The 20,493-nt window shown below is 44.1% G+C and overlaps 1 protein-coding gene across 11 annotated transcripts in view; it reads right to left on the reverse strand.

Moving 5' to 3' along the window:
* DNM1 (dynamin 1) overlaps window positions 1-20,493 on the reverse strand; it is a 67,228-nt gene that overhangs the window by 38,305 nt on the left and 8,430 nt on the right. For all 11 annotated transcript variants that reach the window (XM_032200560.1, XM_032200557.1, XM_032200559.1 and 8 more), the window contains exons 2-7: window positions 4,844-4,917; window positions 3,756-3,905; window positions 2,467-2,670; window positions 1,841-1,939; window positions 1,187-1,347; window positions 33-175 (exon numbers count right to left, since the gene is read on the reverse strand). In XM_032200560.1, coding sequence (XP_032056451.1) covers window positions 33-175; window positions 1,187-1,347; window positions 1,841-1,939; window positions 2,467-2,670; window positions 3,756-3,905; window positions 4,844-4,917 — 831 coding nt within the window. The remainder of the gene's footprint in view (window positions 1-32; window positions 176-1,186; window positions 1,348-1,840; window positions 1,940-2,466; window positions 2,671-3,755; window positions 3,906-4,843; window positions 4,918-20,493) is intronic.

Genomic DNA, 20,493 nt, shown 5'->3' on the forward strand with positions numbered 1-20,493 from the left:
CCAGGGAGAGACATGCAGTTAAGGCCACTCACTGAAGCAGAGCTTTAGTTTTGCGAGCAGGATCATCAGGACGGAAGTTCTTGTACTCCTCTACCTCCTTCTCAATGGAGAGAAGCTGGCTCTGGAGCTTGTTCCTCAGCCCTGGCAGGGTGTCACGGATGTGGTTGGTCAATTGCTGCAGAGGAAAAAGGTTCAAGATAAAAGCTGTAAGCAGTTATCAGGAAGGGTGTGCTATGTCAGCATCCCAGAATAAAGAAGAATATTCCTCTCTTGCTGTGTTTTCCGAGTGGTCCAAATAAAGAGTTAAACCCAGGACAGATACCAGTTATAAGCTTGGTGTATCCTGCCTTCCCATCTCCTACCTATTTCACCCATTTATTCCTAATTTTCATTTTTTGTTTTAGCCTAACACAAACCATCTATGCTGACAAGCCTGTCAACTCCAATCAGGAATAAATTTCACATACAATTATCAGCATTTGTCACGCCAAGGTAAAGGCTGTTCTGTCTGCAGGTTATCACACCATTGACACCCATCTTTGTTCTGCACACATGAGGGTGGTGGTTAAGCCCTTTTTCAGGGAAAGGGTGACAAGGCAAGGTGAAAGGAGCCAAACACACTAGGGTCCAATAAAGGGGTTTCCACAGAGCACAGATATTGAAATATCCAACTTAAAGAGAAGTAATTAAAGAAGAAAGACAGAACAGTTCTTCACTTAAAGAATCAGTCTTAACGGAAGGGAAAATGACTACCAGCATCATATTTAAATCAATCTTCACAGCTTAGTATTAGGCAAAGATCTCTAGAAATTTATAAGTTGTCTTTTAGCTTAACTAATAACACCTTGCATTCATTCCAGTAGTGTAAAATCAGACAAATGCCATAAACCTGCTACTGATTTTGTACCAGCATCACTGAGAGGATAAAGCAGTGTTCTGCACTTGGTGCGTGAGCTCAATTATCAACATTATCCAGACAAAGCACACTTCACAAGACCTGGCATCAAAATGCTTTTTATGAGTCAGAGAAGGAAGAGTAAGCTAATCTTCAAAAAGTCCCATGGCACCAAAACAATGTTCAGAAGTTTTATGTTTTTCTGTATTTTTCCATCCCAGGAGAGCCCTGATGAGCAACCTAGACATCCTTTTGGCATAGTGGGCAGCAGTTCTCAACTGGTAACGGTACCTGGTTCAGCACTTTCTGCAGGTAGGGGGTTCCCATGCGATCAGCCATGTGTCTGTAGGCGGGGTGGGAGAGAAAAAATTTCCTCTCTGCAGCCAGAGCTGCCTGAATGTCCTTCTTTCCATCAATGTCCTTCTGACTTCTGTTGACTACACCAATGTAACCTGCAGGAGTGGGGTTAAAGAGCAGATAGTTGCAAGCATGAGAATGTAAATGGCATTCAGATTGAGAAGGAAGTTACCCAGCTGTTAACGTTGACAAAGGGAAGTTTTAGGAGCAACACTTTATTATGTACCAACTGGAAACGTTTCAAACTACAATTTCCTCTGAACACCTCATGTTCTGACACTTTGGTGTGCGGGATATAAGTGCAACTATGCAACTGAGAATTAGCTTATTTAGTAAATATAAGATATGAGTATAGGGTTATGCTTCCGCTAGGACTACATATCACCTAGGACTACTACAAACATCTAAAAATTTCCTAGGTGTGACTAATCCCCATTCCCCAACTTTTCTCAGTTCCAGCTTGGAACAGAGATGGCCTAAGCACTAGCTTTAACAGATGTTCCAGGATCACGGAAGGCAAGGGATGAAGCCAGGATACTTTACACAGGGAAAATAAAGGAAGTAGATCACAAACATGATAAAATATACCTCTACGTAGAGGAAGTAATTTGTTTTCTAGTACATCTCTTGCATCAGTTCCTTCATCCATAAGATCCAGCTTAGTGATGACTCCAATAGTACGTTGCCCTTCAGAAAAAAAGTGAATACAGTTGATCAAGCAAAATGATTCATGTTATGTTTTCCTCCGTTCAAATAACTTACAGACTACCCACCTTGGCTACTAAAGGGCTCCTGAACTCAAACACTACAGTTCCCATCATTCCAAGAGGTCACAACAGCAGACCAGATGATAACAGAGGTCAGTTCTCAGTTACAGCCTGCCAAAAACACTGACATGCTATGCCATAGTAGAGAGGGATTTAAGTGCAGGGATTTTCCTGCTTTTCCTCTAGGCACAAGGTGGATGACTACAGTAAAGGAAGGGAAGTCTTTTACCTCTTCAGAAATAGGGCTCAAAGGAAGAAATGTGGAGTAACAAGAAATTCTACTGTAGTAGCTATTAAGACTCACAACCACCTCTCAGAAGGGGCTATGTTGGTGAGGATACCACCCCCTAAGACAACAGGCGAGATCTCACAGCTACTGGACTAATTGCAGCCAAAAAGGAGAACTGGGCCACTGCCTAGTAGTCCATGCTAAAATACAAGATTTACCTTGAGGATCCACCTCCTTTGCAATCTTCAGAGCATCAGAATTGGCCAAATCAGAGTTGGCTGGGGATACCGCCAGGATGAGACAATTCTCTTTGGTGACAAACTGCATAAGCATATCTCGGATCTGGAACTCTATGTCAGGAGGCTGGTCCCCTACCGGGACTTTTGTCATACCTGGTAGATCCACCAAGGTCAGGTTCAGGACTAGACATAGGAAACAGAAGACAGAACAAGAGTGTTGAGGTAGGTATGCTCAGGTCAGTAGAGTACCTGTGGCTTTAGTGATTTCAGTACATTAGAGGTGTAAAAGATGCACACGACTCAGAAGAATTCAGAGTTTCCCAATTCCTTTTTGTTGATGCTCAATAAAAAAAAATATTTTCTAGTTATCATTAGTCATGATTGTCAGTGAACTTATTGCCATTATTCCCTTTAAATCAGTTGCTCACACTGATCAAGGACTGACCTCAAAAGTCCTTGGATAACGGTATATTTTTAATACTTCATATCAAAGGCTGGACTGTCAGAAGAGTTAGTTCGCATCAGCTGTCCCCAGTATTAAAATATTCAGTCCTGCAGCCCTTACTCAATAGGCTCTTGTCAAAGTTACATAGGCCTTCTCCTGAAGGATGCAACATGCAGCCCTAACTGTTTGCTTGTCTCACTGAGGAAAAAATAGAAAATAAAAATCAAGCAGAAGTTCTATGCAGCCTACTGCTGATGTAGTGCCAAGCTGCTGCTTTCCCAACAATGCCCAAAGAGCTATTCACATTTAAAGAGCTTGCAAATTTTGTGCCATTCCACTCACTTGTTTAAGCAGAATTCTTACACTGAAATCAGAGGCTTATGGTTTGAACATTATCTGAAGAGCTCTATGCAAAATAGATCTTGACATACCAATAGAAGGCAAATGCTCTGCAGGAAAGCCACCCTTCTCCCATCATTTTTAGTTCCATTTCCTTGCCCAGAAAGCAGGCAAGAAAGTAGAACTTCACAGTGATGTCAATACTGATGGAAAGGAAAAGTCTCCTAAGGAAGAAGGTTCTGCAGACATCAGTTGCTTCTAGGAGCAGCTCTGTTAGCAGTCAGATACTTCACTTGGCAGACAACTTTTAGAAACATGGCAAAGACTGGCAGGTTGATGCACCACAGGCCAGGCATATGGGGACTGAAGTGGGAAAAAAAAGGGCATGCACACTTGCCAATTCATCTTTCTCTTTACGTTATAACAAATAGGCAGTAACCTGCCTCACTTATCCCCTGACTTCAGAGAATGCATTAAGACTCACCGTGGGGAGAATAGACTCTGAGGTTAATGGGCACAGGGGAAATCCCTTTATTGGAGCCAGTAACACGATCCGTTTCAGCCTCAATCTCCAAACGGACCTCCTCAAAATCTGTGAATTTCTTTCCTTTGCAGTGTAGGAACTCACCATATTCTGTTTAAAAACAGAAGCAGAGGCAGAGATGGTCACTAGAGTAAGAGAAACTTAGTCAAAAGTGTAACAGAAGTTACAAGTGTGATTTCCACAGCTGCATTGGGAGATACCTTTGTATTCAGAACTTGGACTAGCTCTGTATTCAAGTACTGGGGGTAAATAATAGTCTCATTACATGATAAGAACAGACAAGAGAGCCTCAAAAAAGTAAAATAAATTAAAAAACATCTGTCAGTTTTTAATTGGTTGCTTTTTTCCTATTGTTTGGTTTTGGCCAGTCATTGACTAGGCCAACTAATTCAAGAACCCTCCATTTCAATTTTAAAAGCCTCCCAAAAGTCAAGCTGTCTTCTTCGTGTAGGCAAGAGGACTGTTGAGAACAGGTCAAGCCCACCCAACAAGAGAAAAAGAATACCCTGAAACAGTCACTTGTCAACTCCTCCTCAAGGAGTTCTTATAGGAGATCTTATGTTTGAAAGGGAACAGTAATGAGAACACCCTGCAAGCAGAGAGCAAAACACTGAACAACCCAAAAGACCAGCCACAGAACTCTACGGCCATTCTTCAGATCCCAGCATTCTCACATTCAGTTTTTAGTGCAGTAAGTCATCTCACCCCCTTATTTCAGAGGATTATCAACACGGTCCTTTAGCTTTTCTTACCCATTCATAAGAGCCACAGCTGCACAGAGAAAAATCATGACAACTATATGCATGAAACCCTGCTTAGATCAAACAAAGTAACAGAGAAGCATTTTCCATCTCAATATTTAATGCATCAGATGTTGAACAGCCAGAACTTAAAACCAGCTGCAGGTCATTTTTATGGTGAAAAGTTGTTTATTATTTTTTCACATTGTGCATTGTCATTGATCAAACGAGACCTTTCTAGACTAGGACAGGAATCCAGCTGGACACACGGGGAGGCAGCTCACATACCTGTGCTGGAGTTTACTAGCTGCAGGACCAGCGGGCGTCTGGTTACGATGCCAGAACCACGTGGCAGAAAGTCCCTGAAATGAAAGAAGAAGTTTCAGATGAGTGAATGATCGTTTCCTTCCCTTTTCGTGGCTTTTCTGCTTCCATTAATACTCATGGATTCCAGGGTGCTTCAGCCACAGCTATGATAGAGTTTAATGCACTAAAAAACAAGCACTCCTCCCCAAGAAGGAGAGACTGTTGTTCTGAGGAAGCCTGTGCTTAAAGCACATTCCCTTTAGCCCCATCTGCAACAGTTCTGGCCCCTTCATCTGAAGTTCCATGCTAACTAAAAAGCCCAATTAATACAGCTATATGTGGTTTGGTTTTGTTATCAAGGTACAGCTCTGTTTCATCAGAAAGAAAAGCTGAAGCAGAGACTGAGTACTAGTGTCTTCTTTCAACAAAACACAGCTAACTGAGCCACAACAAGATCACTCACACCCTGCACACTGGGACATGAGAGGACACTATCATTCCGGCATGCAACCACTGTATGACCTGGAAGAGAATAAATAACAGCCAAAGGCTTGCCTCCACTAAGGGCTTTTGCTGGCTAACAACTCAAAACCGGGTATTGCCAGAGCTAGAGCAGCAGCAACTTCCTCCTGAACTAAAAAGAATCCTGAAATTTTCTGTACTTCAAGTCATTTCAAGGGAAGGAAGCCTTTCACTATCCTTTTCCTAATGCTGACTTAGCAGCCACAGCCCACAAGTTCTCCTTGCTTTTTCTTTTTTCAAATCTGAGTGCTCCAAGCAAAGCTAGGCATGCTTACTTATATCTGCTGATGACCTTGCTAGTTTGTGGCCTGTTTTCAAGTACTCAGCTGTTTATGTGGCTCTTCAAGAGTCACTGAGCATTTCTGAAAACATGATCAGTTTGATTCCTTACATAGCAGAGAAGCACCACTTCAAAAATACGGTGTCTACAGCATGAATACAGTTGTCTTTGTTAAAAGAAGCCCTGCCCGCATTGCTTGGTTGCTGGCACGCAGTCCTCTCTGTTGATAGCTGTGGCAATGCAGAATTTTGCCAATTCAGTCCTGACTGTAACTGCTCCACTTACAGAAATCCAGGCCTCTCGATTTTCTATCGTGCCCTTGTCCTGCATGAACTTAATACAGGCAATGGAAATGAAGACGAGGAAAGAGCTTTTGTTTTTAACACCTCAGACAAGGGCTTGAGCAGTTGTGGTTTCAGCTCCTACTTTGGCTACTGACTTCTTATATTATCTTATGCAGCTTTTTCTACTTCCCTATATTTCCCTTTCCCCAACGATAAAAGCAATTCCAATTGCTGTGGCCTGCCAGAATAACTTGGTAATCTCAAAAGCTGCAGAGGGGTTTCAAGTGACGAGAGGTACGGAGGCATCCTACGATCTCTAATGCCTCAAATAGAAATACCTCCTGTAAGTTCAGTCTGCAGTAACGTGACTTCTGGTACAACTCCACTACAGGTAAAATAAGACTAACCCACTCTCATTACTTTAGACTTTTCAGAAATATAAAGTGTTAACCACGATCTTTCATTTGTTTTTCAAATGCAGCTCTTTTTTCCATTCCAGGGGGATTAACCCTGGAATCTTTGAGGCATTGCATCACTCTAGCAGTTTTCTGCTGCCTCAGCTTCATTCCTATAGATGTCTGTGGTCAATATGTGAAAGAGTCCTACTCTAGCATCAGTTCTTTTAGCATTAAAAAAAATCTATCCAAGCTGCACTGACTTATTTTGACCTTATTGCAGGTGAGGAAAAGGTATGGTATAACTATAGATTCCCTTTCTAGGGCACTGAGATTCTATTCTAGCTATTGATCTCCATCTTGCAGCACCAAATCCTACCTTGCTGTAGAAAGAACATTACTTGCTTTTATAAGAATGAGACCTCTAGGAATTAAATTCCCCTCATATCATGCTCCCTGTTCTCCTGAAGCTTCCTGCTTTGGCCCAAATCCTAGTTTTTCTGTTGTCCTTGTCACAATTAAAGGAAAAAACCTCAGGGCAAAGACAAATGTAAAACTGATGTGGCTTCTGGATTCCAGCATTACACAAAACTCATACAATTTATTGCATTAACTGAGTAACTTCCAGACTGCTCCTAGAAAAAAAAAAAAAAAAAGAAAAACAGAAACAAACACTGAGTCCTCACAGAAGGCAAGAAGCTAAAAACAAAGAATGATAATTCAAAAAAAAGTTTTCTGCCAGTCATTTTTCAACAGCTTTCTCCTGAACACCAGGCAAGATGTCATTTGAGTCACTCCACTGCATTCAGTCAGGCCAGAACAGGCAACATTTAAGCCTCTGACTTTCTGCTCTTGTTGTTAACCCTAGCAATTGCATCCTTTAAAATCCTAACAGCATGCTAGTTTACTGTGATAAGTAACAGTTCTTTTCAGTAAAGAACACATTAACCAAATATTTTCTGGTTAAGAGTTCTTCATTCCAGAACTGCATGCTGTTAAGTTTAAGTTCAACCTTTCCATAGCAGCATTACTAAAGTAGCACCTCCTCAGTTTCTGTGTCAAATTCCAGGCTGCCTAGCGTCAGGAATCTAGGGCTCATCTACACAGGCATTTACCCATGGAGTTGCACAATTATAATTATATTAATATTAAAATAAGTCAATATAAATATACACCCAGTAAGCTATTTAGGAATAAATACACATCATCGATTCTCTTCCAGGAAGCCTCCCTTCCTAGAGAGGCTCAGGGTTAGTTACCTAAACCCATAGCTGGTCACCTATCAGTTATCTCAGTACTGTTTTCAATCTGAATGAACGCTTCAAATTTGAACCCTACATGACAAAAAATGAACGTGTTGGTATCCACAAGCTACCAGAACGTACATGTGGTTCAACTTTCAAGTTTTCCTTACACTCAACCTCCATCAGGAGTTACAGCCAAAAAGCTTCATAAAAATGGATGCTCTATCACCCCATTGCATCTGTATCGTTTCCCTATTGGGTTAGCCCCCTCCTTTCTCTCTGGGACAAACTCTTCCCTCTCCTGCTCAGGCTAAGCCTTTCAAATCGGACACGAAAAAGCCCAGATTAGTGAATTCTGTGGCAAGCTGGCTGGGTGCCAAGGGGAACGCAGCGTAGAGCAGCCTTGCCTGCCCTCTTGCAGTAGGCATAATAAATTACTTCTGTAAATAACCTACAGTGGAGCACGTGTGGCATGGACAGCACGTGTAGTCCAGGTTGAGTCCATTTATCAGCCAGGGGAACGGATTCATCCTGATAGAGCTGCACCAAGAGACAAAATTAATCCCGATAGATAAGAACGACATGCCAGATGAATGGGGCAGACAGGAGCAGAAAGGTGAGATAACCTGGCTTATTCAATTCTGGCACAGGAGATGAGCAGTAGCAAGGCTGGGAGCAAAGTGAAGAAGGAGGAAATACATCTTTGGAGATAACGTGCTGTAGTATGCCCACACTGGGATGACAAGGGCAGCCAGGATTCCCCTTGGAAAACGAGGCAGGCTCTGGCATGACATTAAAAACAGCCTCATTACATAGACTGCTGCACAAGATGCTGTGCCTGAAACATGCTCTTCAATTAGGTTAAGAGCACCAACTCTGTTTTCCTCCTTTATTTTTATCTTAAGAAGGGAAAATTACTTTGTTGTTTTGTTTGTAACATGCAGGAGTGACGTGACATTTGATTTCCTATCCTTTTAAGCACAAATACCACCCTGGGACACTTCTTTACGCTAAGTTTCACCCAGAAAACAAAGTACATAATAAAATAGCAACTAAAAACAGGAGTGGAGATGCTGTACTCAGGAAATAAAAACCCACTTAATTTGCTTATATCTTTCACTTAGGTATTGACCCAAAATTCCCCCTTAAGACACAGAGGTATCAGTTCTAGTAACGTGATTCCAAGCATTTTAGCAGAGCTGGAAAACTAGGCTCAGACCAGCTTTATTCTCCAAACTCTCAGTTTTTGGAAGACTCAAGCATATGTTTCACACTCTTATTAGTAAATTTTTGTTCTGACAAGTAATAGCTCTCCTCTTCAAAACTAAAGGATGAAGAAATAAGGATGTAAATCCTACTGGGTCTCTAAATCCTACCAGGTCTCAGGCTGAAAAGGTTCAGGCAGGAAGGAACAATAAATACCTTTTCAGGTCACATTTTGCATTGCTCGTTTCTGAAGTACTTACATATGTTCCCAACTAGCTTCACAGCTACCTCAGGGCAAAGCCAGTCACATCATCCCTTCCAGTCTTATTTCTATTTTAGTATGAAGAGCTGCATTAAAGCGCAGATTTGGGCTGAAAACTGCATTTGTAATGCAGTAGTCAAAAAATATTTGAGGGATGGAAAGCAATCTAGCAGTTACTGTAGAGCAATGCTCAGAGAAAATCCAAACATCACTGGCTGAAGCATTAAGAGAATCATGCAAAAATTTGTAACATTTATCATCAGGGGCTTGAGGGTTCCCTACTGTTTTTTTAAATTAAAGTCAGGCAACTCTACAAAAATCATTCATGCATCTGGTATCTTGGCATCCAACAGAAGAAAAAGGTGCTATTATAGAGTAAATATCTGCTTGTTCTATCAAGAAACAAGTTCCTTTCTGCCAAGGGACTGAAACTTTCAGACAAGTTGATTGTTTATTCACTGCTCCTATGCTCAGGGAGCACTGACTGCCCCATTAAAAGATGACACTCGTGTGAGCTGGATTTCTGCAGTATGACCACTTTTCTTCCTAGAAAATGCACACAATGCAATAGTCAAAAACCGTACAGGTTTACCCCTTTGATCAAACAGTCTGATGTTTTCTTGTTAAACAAGAGACTGTAGTAAGGTCTTTGGAAAAACTAGTCTTCCTCTTAGCAGTGATTAGGATTATTATCACAGGCATGGCACATGGTTCCTAGTTCATCTGCTTTTTTAGAATAAACACTTTCAAACCTGATAAACACACAAAGAAAAGTGAGAGCATGAGCAAAGCTTCCTGCTTTGCTCAGAGCAGATTAGCTGACTGCGTTGGTTTTGCGCTCTAAAACAGAGATTCCCCATAACAGTTACAGTGGCATTTAATTCCAGAAACAGAGCATTTGCACCTAACTTGCCCATGACCTTGTGGCCATGCCATTCTGTCAAGGCAACCCCCTCTTCCTACCATGGAGGAGGGCAGCGTACAAACAGCATCCCTACGTACCAGCTCAGACTGCAGCTGCTTCTCAACACATGCTCTTCCCAAGAGGATTCATCAATCCACAGGATGTGCAGCCAGGACTCCTGGACTGTAATATTAGGTTTGTAATTGGTTTATTAAGCCTCACAAACAAGTTATAATTAAAGCATTTTCACACCTTTTCCTTCTACTGGTAACCTGCACTTCTGAAAGAACACTGAGTCAGAGCTTTTCCATACACGACTTTAGTCTAAGTAAAGAAAAAGCAAAGCAACTTCAGTGAAGTTGCAACAAAAGTCATTGGCAGTCAGCAAGCAAATCAAGTCCATGTCATTGTCTTTTTTTCTAGGTGGAAGAGACCAAATGCTTTTGCTATACCACTTACTTTCCCTTTGGACCTCCAGGGAAGTTGGAAGGCTGTGAAGATGTCTGTAGCAGGCTTTAAAATACAAGTCCAGTATATACATTAATACAGCATCCTTGCAGTTTGTCAGTCCTTTGAGATTCTTGGATTAGATTGCACTAAAGGTGGTAAAGCCCCAATTAGAAAGCCAAAGTAGTAGCTTATGAAGACAAAAGGAGGTCCAAAGAACAGAAGAGTGAACACCATCTGATCATTTAATTTCCATTTGATTACTTATTAAACATCTGCAGACAAGTACGTTATTAGGAGATGTGATTAATCCCCAGTTTGGATTATATTAGCTTCAGAAAATTAAGATTCACAGTATTCAGTTTCACATGGCTGTTTCTGGTTTTAAAATACAGTATTTGTTATTTCCTGTGTTCTGGTGGTGCCCGGGGATAACAATTCAATCAGAACTTCATTGCACAAAGTGCTATGCCATTACACAGCACGAAATACAGTTCCTGTCCCTGTGGACTTCACTGTCTACTTACACGGTTCAGATATGCTCCTGTTTAGGCTTAGAACTAGATGTGGTTTATCTGTCAGGTCTTATAGCTGATCACTTACACATCCAGATCAGGAGTTCTTTGTTAACTCACTGTGGGATGATGCAGGACAAGCAGCCCAGTGCAGTCGGGGGGGTATCAGTATCTCCAACTCTCCTGATAATGGTCCTGACTGCCAACACTCATCTTCCTGCAAACTGCATTTTATCAACAGCTTGCAAGCCTCTGTGAACAGCACAACAGCTATGCTTTAAGCATTCTTACTCCATCTAACATGTCTCAAATGAATCCTTAAAAACACAGGCTGACACCTATGCAGCATATTAGCCACTGAATATTTATAACAGTTAACATTTTTAGCCTCAGTCTTACCAACTGCTAAAACAAACACCTCAGGAATGATAGTAGCTTCCTACTTCTTGCAGAAGCACTCAAGCCTGGGGCTCTTTCATGACAGACAGTACCCAGTTCAACTGCAAGGCAGAGGCCAGATGCAGGAACTGCCCTGGGGAGCACTTCATGGTCTGATCCTTCAAGTGACATGCAAGTACACGCATAAGCAACTCCGTAACTTAAATGTGGGGCAGGAGCAAGGGCAAGCGTGTCCCATCCTCTGCCTCCCAGTCAGCTAGCATGAAGGCTGTGTTACAGATTCAGTCTTTCCTGCTGACTGTGGCCTCTATAAGCTCTTATCTTCCCCAAACAGAAGTGCTGCTCAGACAAAAAAAAAAAAAAAAAAAAAAAAACAGATTGCCCAACATGAGCAGCACGAATTTAAATGCAGGTGTATCATGAACAGAAGTACCCATCCCCATGCTGTTCCAACTGTTTTTTGTCTACCCCTTATCTTTCACCCTTCCTTCATGCTCACCATGTGATCTTGGACACCAGTCCTACAGGCTCAATCCCACGGTAAGTCTCATTCTTAAGTAGCCACATCCTTTCCAGCAAGGTTATTACTTGCCAACTCAGAAATTTAAGTGAGGTGATGCATTATCTGTCAGTCTCCGCAGCACCACCACAAGTCTAGTTTTGACCCATAGTGAAAGACAGCAAGTCCATAAGCAGTTGGTAGAATATTTCCCAATAGTGTAACCAGTACTGGTCACACAATGGATGCATATAGAAATAGAGATCTATTGTAATTACATCCATTCCATCATACTGGCAGCGTTACTGTACACAGTGATTCATTATTCACAATGACAATTGCGAAATCAAGACAGGCAATACTTCGTGTGCCTTCATAGCATACATGCTAGCAGAAACAAAAGAGAAGGCTTTCCACTGCCTTGTACCTTGAGTTCCTATTTACAGTCGTGCAAAGGGAGGTTAGCACTATTGTGCTGGCTTACTGCCCTTACAGTTGCTTTACATAATGCTGGCTCTCAAGCAGCATCTCCAACACCTAGCCACTTCTCCCCAGCACTGCACAGCTCTCCAACCCAGCAGCAGGAAGGGCCTAGCAGAGTCAGAGGGGGATAGATAATTAAATAGACAATGACTTCTGAAATTCACAACTTCTCCTAACCCCCATCAGCCTTGAGTTCTGCTCCTCCACACGGTATTGCAGCTGACACCAGTATATGCCCCCAGCAAATGAGAGGTGCTGTCTGAGAAGCCTTTATTAAGGTTTTCTGCAGAGACTGAGGCACTGTGCTCTTCAAATGCTAAAGGGTAACAGCTAGGTTAATTTACTGTAGGAAAAAAATACGTGTAGAAATAGGGTATAACATCTTCACACAGCATTCTGCTCCAGAAAGGATTCTCACTGTGAGAATCATGGTACTGCATTGCTTCCTCTGCCCCTTTCACCTCTGACCAGGCTGTGCGGTGTTTCTGGACCTCTGGTATCTTTTTCCCATGCTATACTCTCACTTTGTTCTAAATAAGGAAAAGGTAGTGTTTTCAGAGAGTTTACACAACATAAAGTCACATGAGAAACCTACATTTACTGCAAAAGGCGATATTTTGAAGAAAAATTAATAGTGACCTCACGTCACAGACTTGGCCAAAGAGACAAATCCTGTCAGGAGACTGTCCCCTCCAAGAGAATCCCCCTCGATAGAAAATTGTATGGCTGGCTGTTTAAAACCTTGCATACAGTAGGCTTAGAGTCAAATCCGTGTCCTCATGAACAAACATAATGGTGAGTTTTGTTTCACTGACACTGGGGACTAAATGTGCCACAGAAAGCCAGCAGCTAACTGGGCTCCCACCTCAGCCACAGGGTTTGTCCCCTCACGGGAGGCAGCACAGCGGCCTAGCCACTGATCTAGGTTACAGAGGTGAAGGTCTCCACTACTGCCCCGTGTCACCTCCTTGAGCGAAACCATTCTTGGAGCATAGATCTTCTCTTCCCTAAAGAAAGGCTCCATTACCGAAATGCGTTGTCGTATTTATGTGCTCTTGGAGGTCTCTGGGAGGTCCCACGTGCCTCGAGGACCAGGAATGTCAGTTAAAGTGAGTTTCCTCACTTACAACACATTTGTTGAGCCAAATGTGGGCTGAGGGGGCTCAGACAAACAGACGGGGGCCAGACCCTGACGTGTTTCTTCACATCCCTGGTGTTTCAGCCCCAATGGCTGGATTCAGACCTCATCCTGCAGCACCTTTGCGCACACCACTGCCACAGCAAAAAGAAAAGGACACAATAATTTTCACAATAACATTTGCTTAGAAGCAGCTCTCTCCCTTACCCTCTGCCAGAGGGCACTAAGTTGTTTCTCTGGCTTATCTCTGACTGCACAGGCCAGCTCCCCGGAGTCACTGCACTTACTGCCTTCTTTATTCACCCTTTCCACACCTCCCTCCTTTGCATTTCACTCAGCCTCTCCTGCACATGACTCCCTGCAGGTCTCTGAAAGCAGCAGGATAAGATAAAGGTTTTTTCTGCTGTTTATTTTGGTTTGAATCCCTTGGGCTGGTTTTTCTGTTTCACACTCCACTAGCTTCAGGGTACATCAACATTTGGAAGAGAGCTGTGTGTACTATGCCAAGTCACGGCTGCACCAGAGCCTCTGCACACCAGTCAGACTCGTGGGGAACTTCAGAGCTTCACGGCTGTGCTGCTTCCACAGGGCAGGAGGTACACGAGGAGGTGAGGAATATTCTTATGCTTTAGGTGGTCCACTTTCATCTGATGCCCTGTGAACCCACAGAGAGAAGTGGCACAGCCTAGAGACTGCCCCACAAATTTCTGCTGCTACATCTCTGAAGAAATTCCAAGAAGTCCACATACCCTAGGTCAACAGCAGGATCTGGCCTGGTTTTCCAGGTGCACCATGTATTTTTTAGTTGACCTGAAACAAGGGTAGAGAGATGTTGGTGCATTCTTCTGATGCATCTGTGTATCAAACTCAAAACCAAGGGTGAATGCATTCAGTCAGCTCGCTGGCTGTGCTACAAAGCATGACGCAAGGATTTCTCACTCAGAGCTGCACTCCAGCCATAACTCAGTTTACATATTACGTATACTGAAGTCCTCACGTACAGTGAGGGGAGGCGGATGCTGAGCAAACAATTCCTCTCCATTTGAAGATTATCCAACCCTGCACCCTATTTGTGTAGAAATAACAAAATGGAATTCCTCAGGAGGAAGCCCAAGGCCTGAATGCACTCAGGAATTCCCATTCTGCTTGTTTTCCATGGCCTGTGCTTTCTTCCTACCCAGAAAGGTAAGCTTTCTCTCTCAGTCATTGCCAGGGACAAGTACCTTTAGAAGACAGGATTCAAGTCATCACCTGAAACCCCCGTCTGTAAGATTTCAGCTTCTCCCAGTCCTTGGGGACACCGCAGATAGCTCCCAGCTCTTGCTAGAAATGCACACCTACAAGAAGGTACGCTGAAGTGTGAGCACAATTCATCACCTTCATCATCCTAATTGGAAAAATCTGCACTATACAGTCACAGATGCTGTGCTGTAGTACTACAGGCTTCCTTTCCAACTGTTAGAGACCAAGGTCAATCCTCTGTTTCCAAGTGCCACGGCGGGCTGTGACCTGGGGAATCCTGGCACGCAACCTGGTGCTGTCCCTGCAGGGGAAGCCCACGGTGGGAGCGGATTGGATCCACGTGCTTCTCTCCCTGCTTGTGATCAGGGACTAGATAGATAATCCCTTCATGGGCTGCTGCTCTACAATTGCAGTGCAGCAGCCAATCCAATCTGAGAGCCAGAACCAGGCCCAGGGGGATAATTCCCCTCCTACTTCCCTCCAACATGGTGAAATCTACTTGTTCCTATGGAAACAAATCAGTTTCGTGTCCACACAGTTCCCGACTCCCTCACTGCTGTGCATCAGCCCCAAGCTGCTGAGGCTGACAGATTTAAAGCAAGTGTCTGCAGCTATAGGTCAAGAGTTTGCAGGAGGAACAAGAGGTATTCCTGGCGCACAAACCCCACCACCTCACCCGAGATGTCATTTGCTTCAGTTCATCTCTGCCGTGAGAGAATTAATCAGGAACATCCTTCCCCTCCTCCATTTCGAGGGCTGACTTATCTGCCAGATCCCTCCCTGCTATCATCCTGCAGATGGGTTAGCCCAGAACATGTGAGGACATAAAACACAGATGGGAGAGGAAAACAGGGCACTTCAACACCTCGAGTGCACTTGTGAGCCAATTTCCCCCTTTGTATTTTTGCAGGTAGCAACCGTAAAAGGATTCTGCTGTTTGGAGCTCTGCATTTCACCAAGGAAGATTATTTAGAGAGTGGTACAGCCTACGGTGCAAAGCCTGGTCTCAAAAAGTCACTGCCCATTATAGCAAATGCCGCATTGACTCCAGGCTGCAGCACTGGGGAAGGGAAGAGCCTTGAGAGGCTGGAGAACTGCAGCAGTGCTGCGTGCAGCTTCCTCCGGGATCTTCTGGGTAAGAGAACCAAGTCCTGCATCTCGCTTGCCACCTTGGGATATTTGAGTTAAAGAACAACACAGCACTGATTCTACACGACAATATCGGGAACTCAAGGGAAAAAGCAGCGCAGTACATCCTAAGTGGATGTGGCAGCAAGGATTGCACATTCATGGAAAACGCAGCTTCGATTTCAAGGGTAATAATCCCAGGAGAAAGAAAACAAGGCTGATTTCACCTTCGGGGCTCTGAATTTTCAATTCATTCATGAACAAACAAACCCACGTAACAGTAGATCTGGGCAGCGATACCAGGATTCATGGGAATAGCAACCACAGCACTGGTGAGGTCCAGAGGCCTCCACAGCCACAGTTATAGGAAATAGAGTATGAACACTTCACTCTCCACCCCAGAAGCTGTAAAACAGACCTCTGTCTGCCTTGCTGATTTTTCACCACCACCACACAGAAGCAAGTTTGCCTTTTGCTCTCACTGAGGCATATATACACTGGCCAAAAAAAAGAGACACAGACAGTACCAGGCATCATCAACAACCTAGCAAGTCCAATTAGCCCAGTCCCAATTGCAGTAGTAAAGAAATCCAGTTTTTATATCCACAGAGGTAAAGCCATGACCCAGCATCTTTGCTGGTATCCTCAGGCTGCACTGATCTGTCATAATTCTGCAGTAACACCGCTCTGCTTTGGCACAAACAAACCTACTGACAAATCCTGGCTTTGCCATAACACAACAGTTGCAGCCCTGAAAAACATGACCCACACAGCACCTGCAACTGGAGCAGGGAGGAAACAAAAGGACAAGCTGTACAATAAAACTCTGGGGCGGGAATGAGTAACTGATGGGAAAGCAGAGCCACAAAAACACGGTAGGATTAATGCACGCTAAGACTGACAAGCAACACGCTGACCCTGCGATTTCCCCACCACCAGTGGGGAAATACCATCTGTCCTACCTCTCCAGAGACAGGCTGCAGCTGAGTCTAGACTAAAAGCTGCCCTGCAGCAAAGGCTGTCTTGTGCTGGGGGACACCAACAGACCACGTAGCAGTAACCAATATTCCAGCTGTTCATCACATGGAGGCTCCAGATATCAAGGGGTTTATCCCCTTTTTGCCCTCCTCTCCAGAGAGGGAAACCCAGTAAAATGGTAGAGTCAAGGACACCAAAGACTCACGGTGTCACCTTGGGTTTCTTGTTAAGATTGCCACCTCTGGAGTCCTGGTGTTTGCTGCAAGGAGAACAGAGATGCTCAACGCACTGCAGTATGACACGTCCTCCTCCCCCAGGCAGCAGCATGTGCCAGGGAAGGAGACAGTCTCCAAGAGGCAGAATGTCACAGAGGGTACAGGGAACTGAAAGGGTTCACTAGAAAAAGCAGAATGGTTTTGGTGAGCCCACTGATAACCCAAACGGAAGCTGTGTGAGGAAAAAGGGTGGTATCTCAAACTGATGTGCTATCAATGGCCAGACAGAAGTGGTTGGTTTATAAAATTGAATCTACGTAGCCTGGGAATTCATCTTGCATCAGAGGTAAGAGGCAGAGCACGCTGTGGGCAGCGAGGCAGGCCAGCTCCCTACTAACAGGCCAGGCAGGCAGGAGTTCCTCAGGGTAACTGCGTCATTCGGCACCCAGGCCAAGCTGCCCGAGGTGCAGGGCTGTCCTGCAGAGGGGATTTAAGATGCCAATTTACATCTCTGCTCTGTCTGGGGAAGCACGCAGGAACAGCGCCAAGCTCCTTGCTATGCGCTGCACCTCTGCAGTTTCAGATATAATTAGGATCACCCTGACGAGAAACGTGGTGCAGAGGGACTGCTCCTTAAGCCCTTGAAGGAGAACAAGCATACGGATTGCTAGCACCTCTAGAGCAGAGGCATTAAACTCTACTTTAAACTCTAATTACCACTGAAGGCATCTCCATCGCCAGGCTACACCGGAGATGGATCAGCAGCCCCAGAAGAGGGAAGCCATCCCCTTTCTGGCTGGTTTCACCAGGAGGATGCATTCACCAGAGCCTTTCTGTCCAGCTGGTGGGGCAGCACTCCTCATGGCCCAGGGAGTATCTTTCCTCTGGGCAGCTTTAGGGGGTGACCTCTAAAGGAGCCCATACCTTCATGAAAAACTTCTAGAGCTTAAATTCAAGAAGCAGTAGAAGGTCAAAATTGGTGTTGCATGTTACCAGGCACTCTGATTCTAAAGTGAAAATGTGGTGTGATGACCAGGACAAACAGACCAGAGTCCTCTGGTCTTCCATTCCTTTCTCCATTTTCCACAAAGTGTTTACCTGAACCTCTTCCCCTGATATCTTCCCCTCACCCCTTCAAACCAACACACTGATTACTAACACCATTTGCTTTTGCTTGTCCAGTTCAAGGTCAAAGGTATTCAAACAGAAGATAGCAAAATACCATGGTAATGCAGGTCTTCGCTTGTTCTTTTGCTCTAAGCATTCTTTAAATATCATTCTTTCCATTTCCTGAATGAGTTTTTATAGACAAATAACCTCTTTTCTCTAAAAGGAGTCCAGAGCGCCAGGTATTTTACAGCCCTGGCATAACAAATACATCATGTACAAACAGGCACACACAGAGCAATCCCCAGGAACCTGAACATCAAACCAAAGCAGCAGAGCCCCAACAGAAGAAATATGTTGCAGGGGTCCCATCCGAGAGGTGTGCTGATGCAAAGAGGTGCCCCAAGTGCCAGCACCGGGGCTGCAGCATCATCTCTGAAGCATGACACGTGCCGTGCACCGATCCCTGGAGGATGTTCTGCATTTTGGTGTGTACCAATCCCCCCCTTCGCCTCCAGCTATAACCCTGCTGCAACAGATCTCCTCTCAAAGCCATCACCATGCTCAGGCAATTCCCAGCTATTCATAGAGAAGCTTCTATTAAAAGTAAAAGCACAATCAGCTTAAGAAATATCCAGAGATTACTCAAGAGATCACAGCAGCCAGAGAGAGGAAAACATAACATATATTAGAAACAGTGGGCCCCCTCCCCACTCAGAGGGGTGTACATTCAGAGTGAGTCAAAGCAAGATAGTGGAGACAAAAATTAGCATAAAAACTGTCCAAGTTTGAGCTTTGCCTTCTACTGGCTTAATTCTGAACTAAAAGGTCACCAGGTGTATTCCCCTGCTGACAGAGAGCCAGCAGGCAGGTGGCAAATGGACAGTTATTATCATTACAAGCCTCCGTTCATAGAAGTTTGTAATTACCCAGATGAGGAAGAGCTCTCAGAGCTGAAATGGCCTGCTAATTTGTTCTCAGAGCCCCGAGCCAGATCCTTCAGAATTTACTCTGCCTTTACACATGTAGGAGTAAGAGGAATGCAAAGAAGAGGAGCTGAGCAGAGACTTGTTCAAAGGCTTTTGCCTTTAGGTATCTCCTCCTTGTGCTAAGAAATTCAGCGTAGTCTCCCCCAGCCCCGGATCTTCTATCTCAAAAAAAAAAAAAAAAAAAAAAGAGGTTTCTCCTAATGCTCTCCAGGGTAAGTTTGCTCTGCTGTAAAAATGCCTGCAGATGTTGAGAATCAACTACTCAGCATCTCTGTAGACTTCTGCCTTGTGATGCTTTCAGAAAGGGTTTAAATGCAGCTGAAAAACTGCTCTGAAATATGGCCGCAGCTTATGCTCAGCCTTCATACAGCATTACAGCAACACTGCCTGGCTCTTGCTCTTCAGCCAAAACCTACTGCAGTGTCAGTTTAAAGTCTGCTGTGTCCTTTCTCAGGCATCCCAGTGCAGTGCTGGCCATTCTTACATCAAAACTGCTTCACATACAGAAAGCGAGTCCTAGCATAGTAAGGATCCCCACAATTCTCCTCTTTGGTATGGAAGCATTAACTCTTCACCCTTCAACACAGCTGCAAAAACACAACCTAGAGCCATAAGAAACAGGAAAGGGAGTGTTAAAGGGGACCATCGAGGCAATAAATTATTAAAATAGTATTTTCACCCCCAGAGACTTGAGTTAAATTCCTGTTTCAGTCACAAGTAAGGAACTGGGTTTATTCCAAGCTTCATTTTGTATATTTTTTTGTTCATTATGGCTGCAGTACAAGTATTTTAACACAGCTTATAGTATGGGGACATAAGCCCCAATTTTTAGAAAGGGAAGGCCAACATTTTACAGTGCAGGCCTTACAGAAGCACTGGAATTCTTTATGCTTCTCCTGGAACACTTTAAAGCAGTAACCTTTAAAGAAAGCTACCCCCAGGCATCCCTGTTAGGAATGGATATTTTCAATACAAAAATCTGCATTGCTCTCCTGTTAGCCGAACTGCTGCGTCCAGGCCTCTGAGGAAAACCACACAAGTCACAAGATTTGCAGAAAAGTGGCAGAAGTTGGCAAGTTTGCTTGCAGTCAGCAAGACAGTTGGAGGAGCTTGCATAACGCCTGCTTCCAACAGGCCTCCCAAAGCGTGGTGTGCCAAACTGCAAGAAGAGACCGAGCAGGCTCCGAAACACCACCTCGCTTCCATTTGGTCCTGGCTGCTTCTACCAGGGCTGTGAGAGCATCGAACACTGCAGAGATCTGAGACGCTGTTAGATTTCAGGCTCAGGGCTCCTTCTTCCTGTATCGTGTCTCGAAGGGAAGAAAAGCAGTTATCTGTTATAGTCAACACCAGCCCGGGGGCTGTGACAAGCCTGAAGGTCATGCAGGAAACAAC

Source organism: Aythya fuligula, chromosome 19 (assembly GCF_009819795.1).
Source record: "Aythya fuligula isolate bAytFul2 chromosome 19, bAytFul2.pri, whole genome shotgun sequence".
Lineage (NCBI taxonomy): Eukaryota > Metazoa > Chordata > Aves > Anseriformes > Anatidae > Aythya > Aythya fuligula.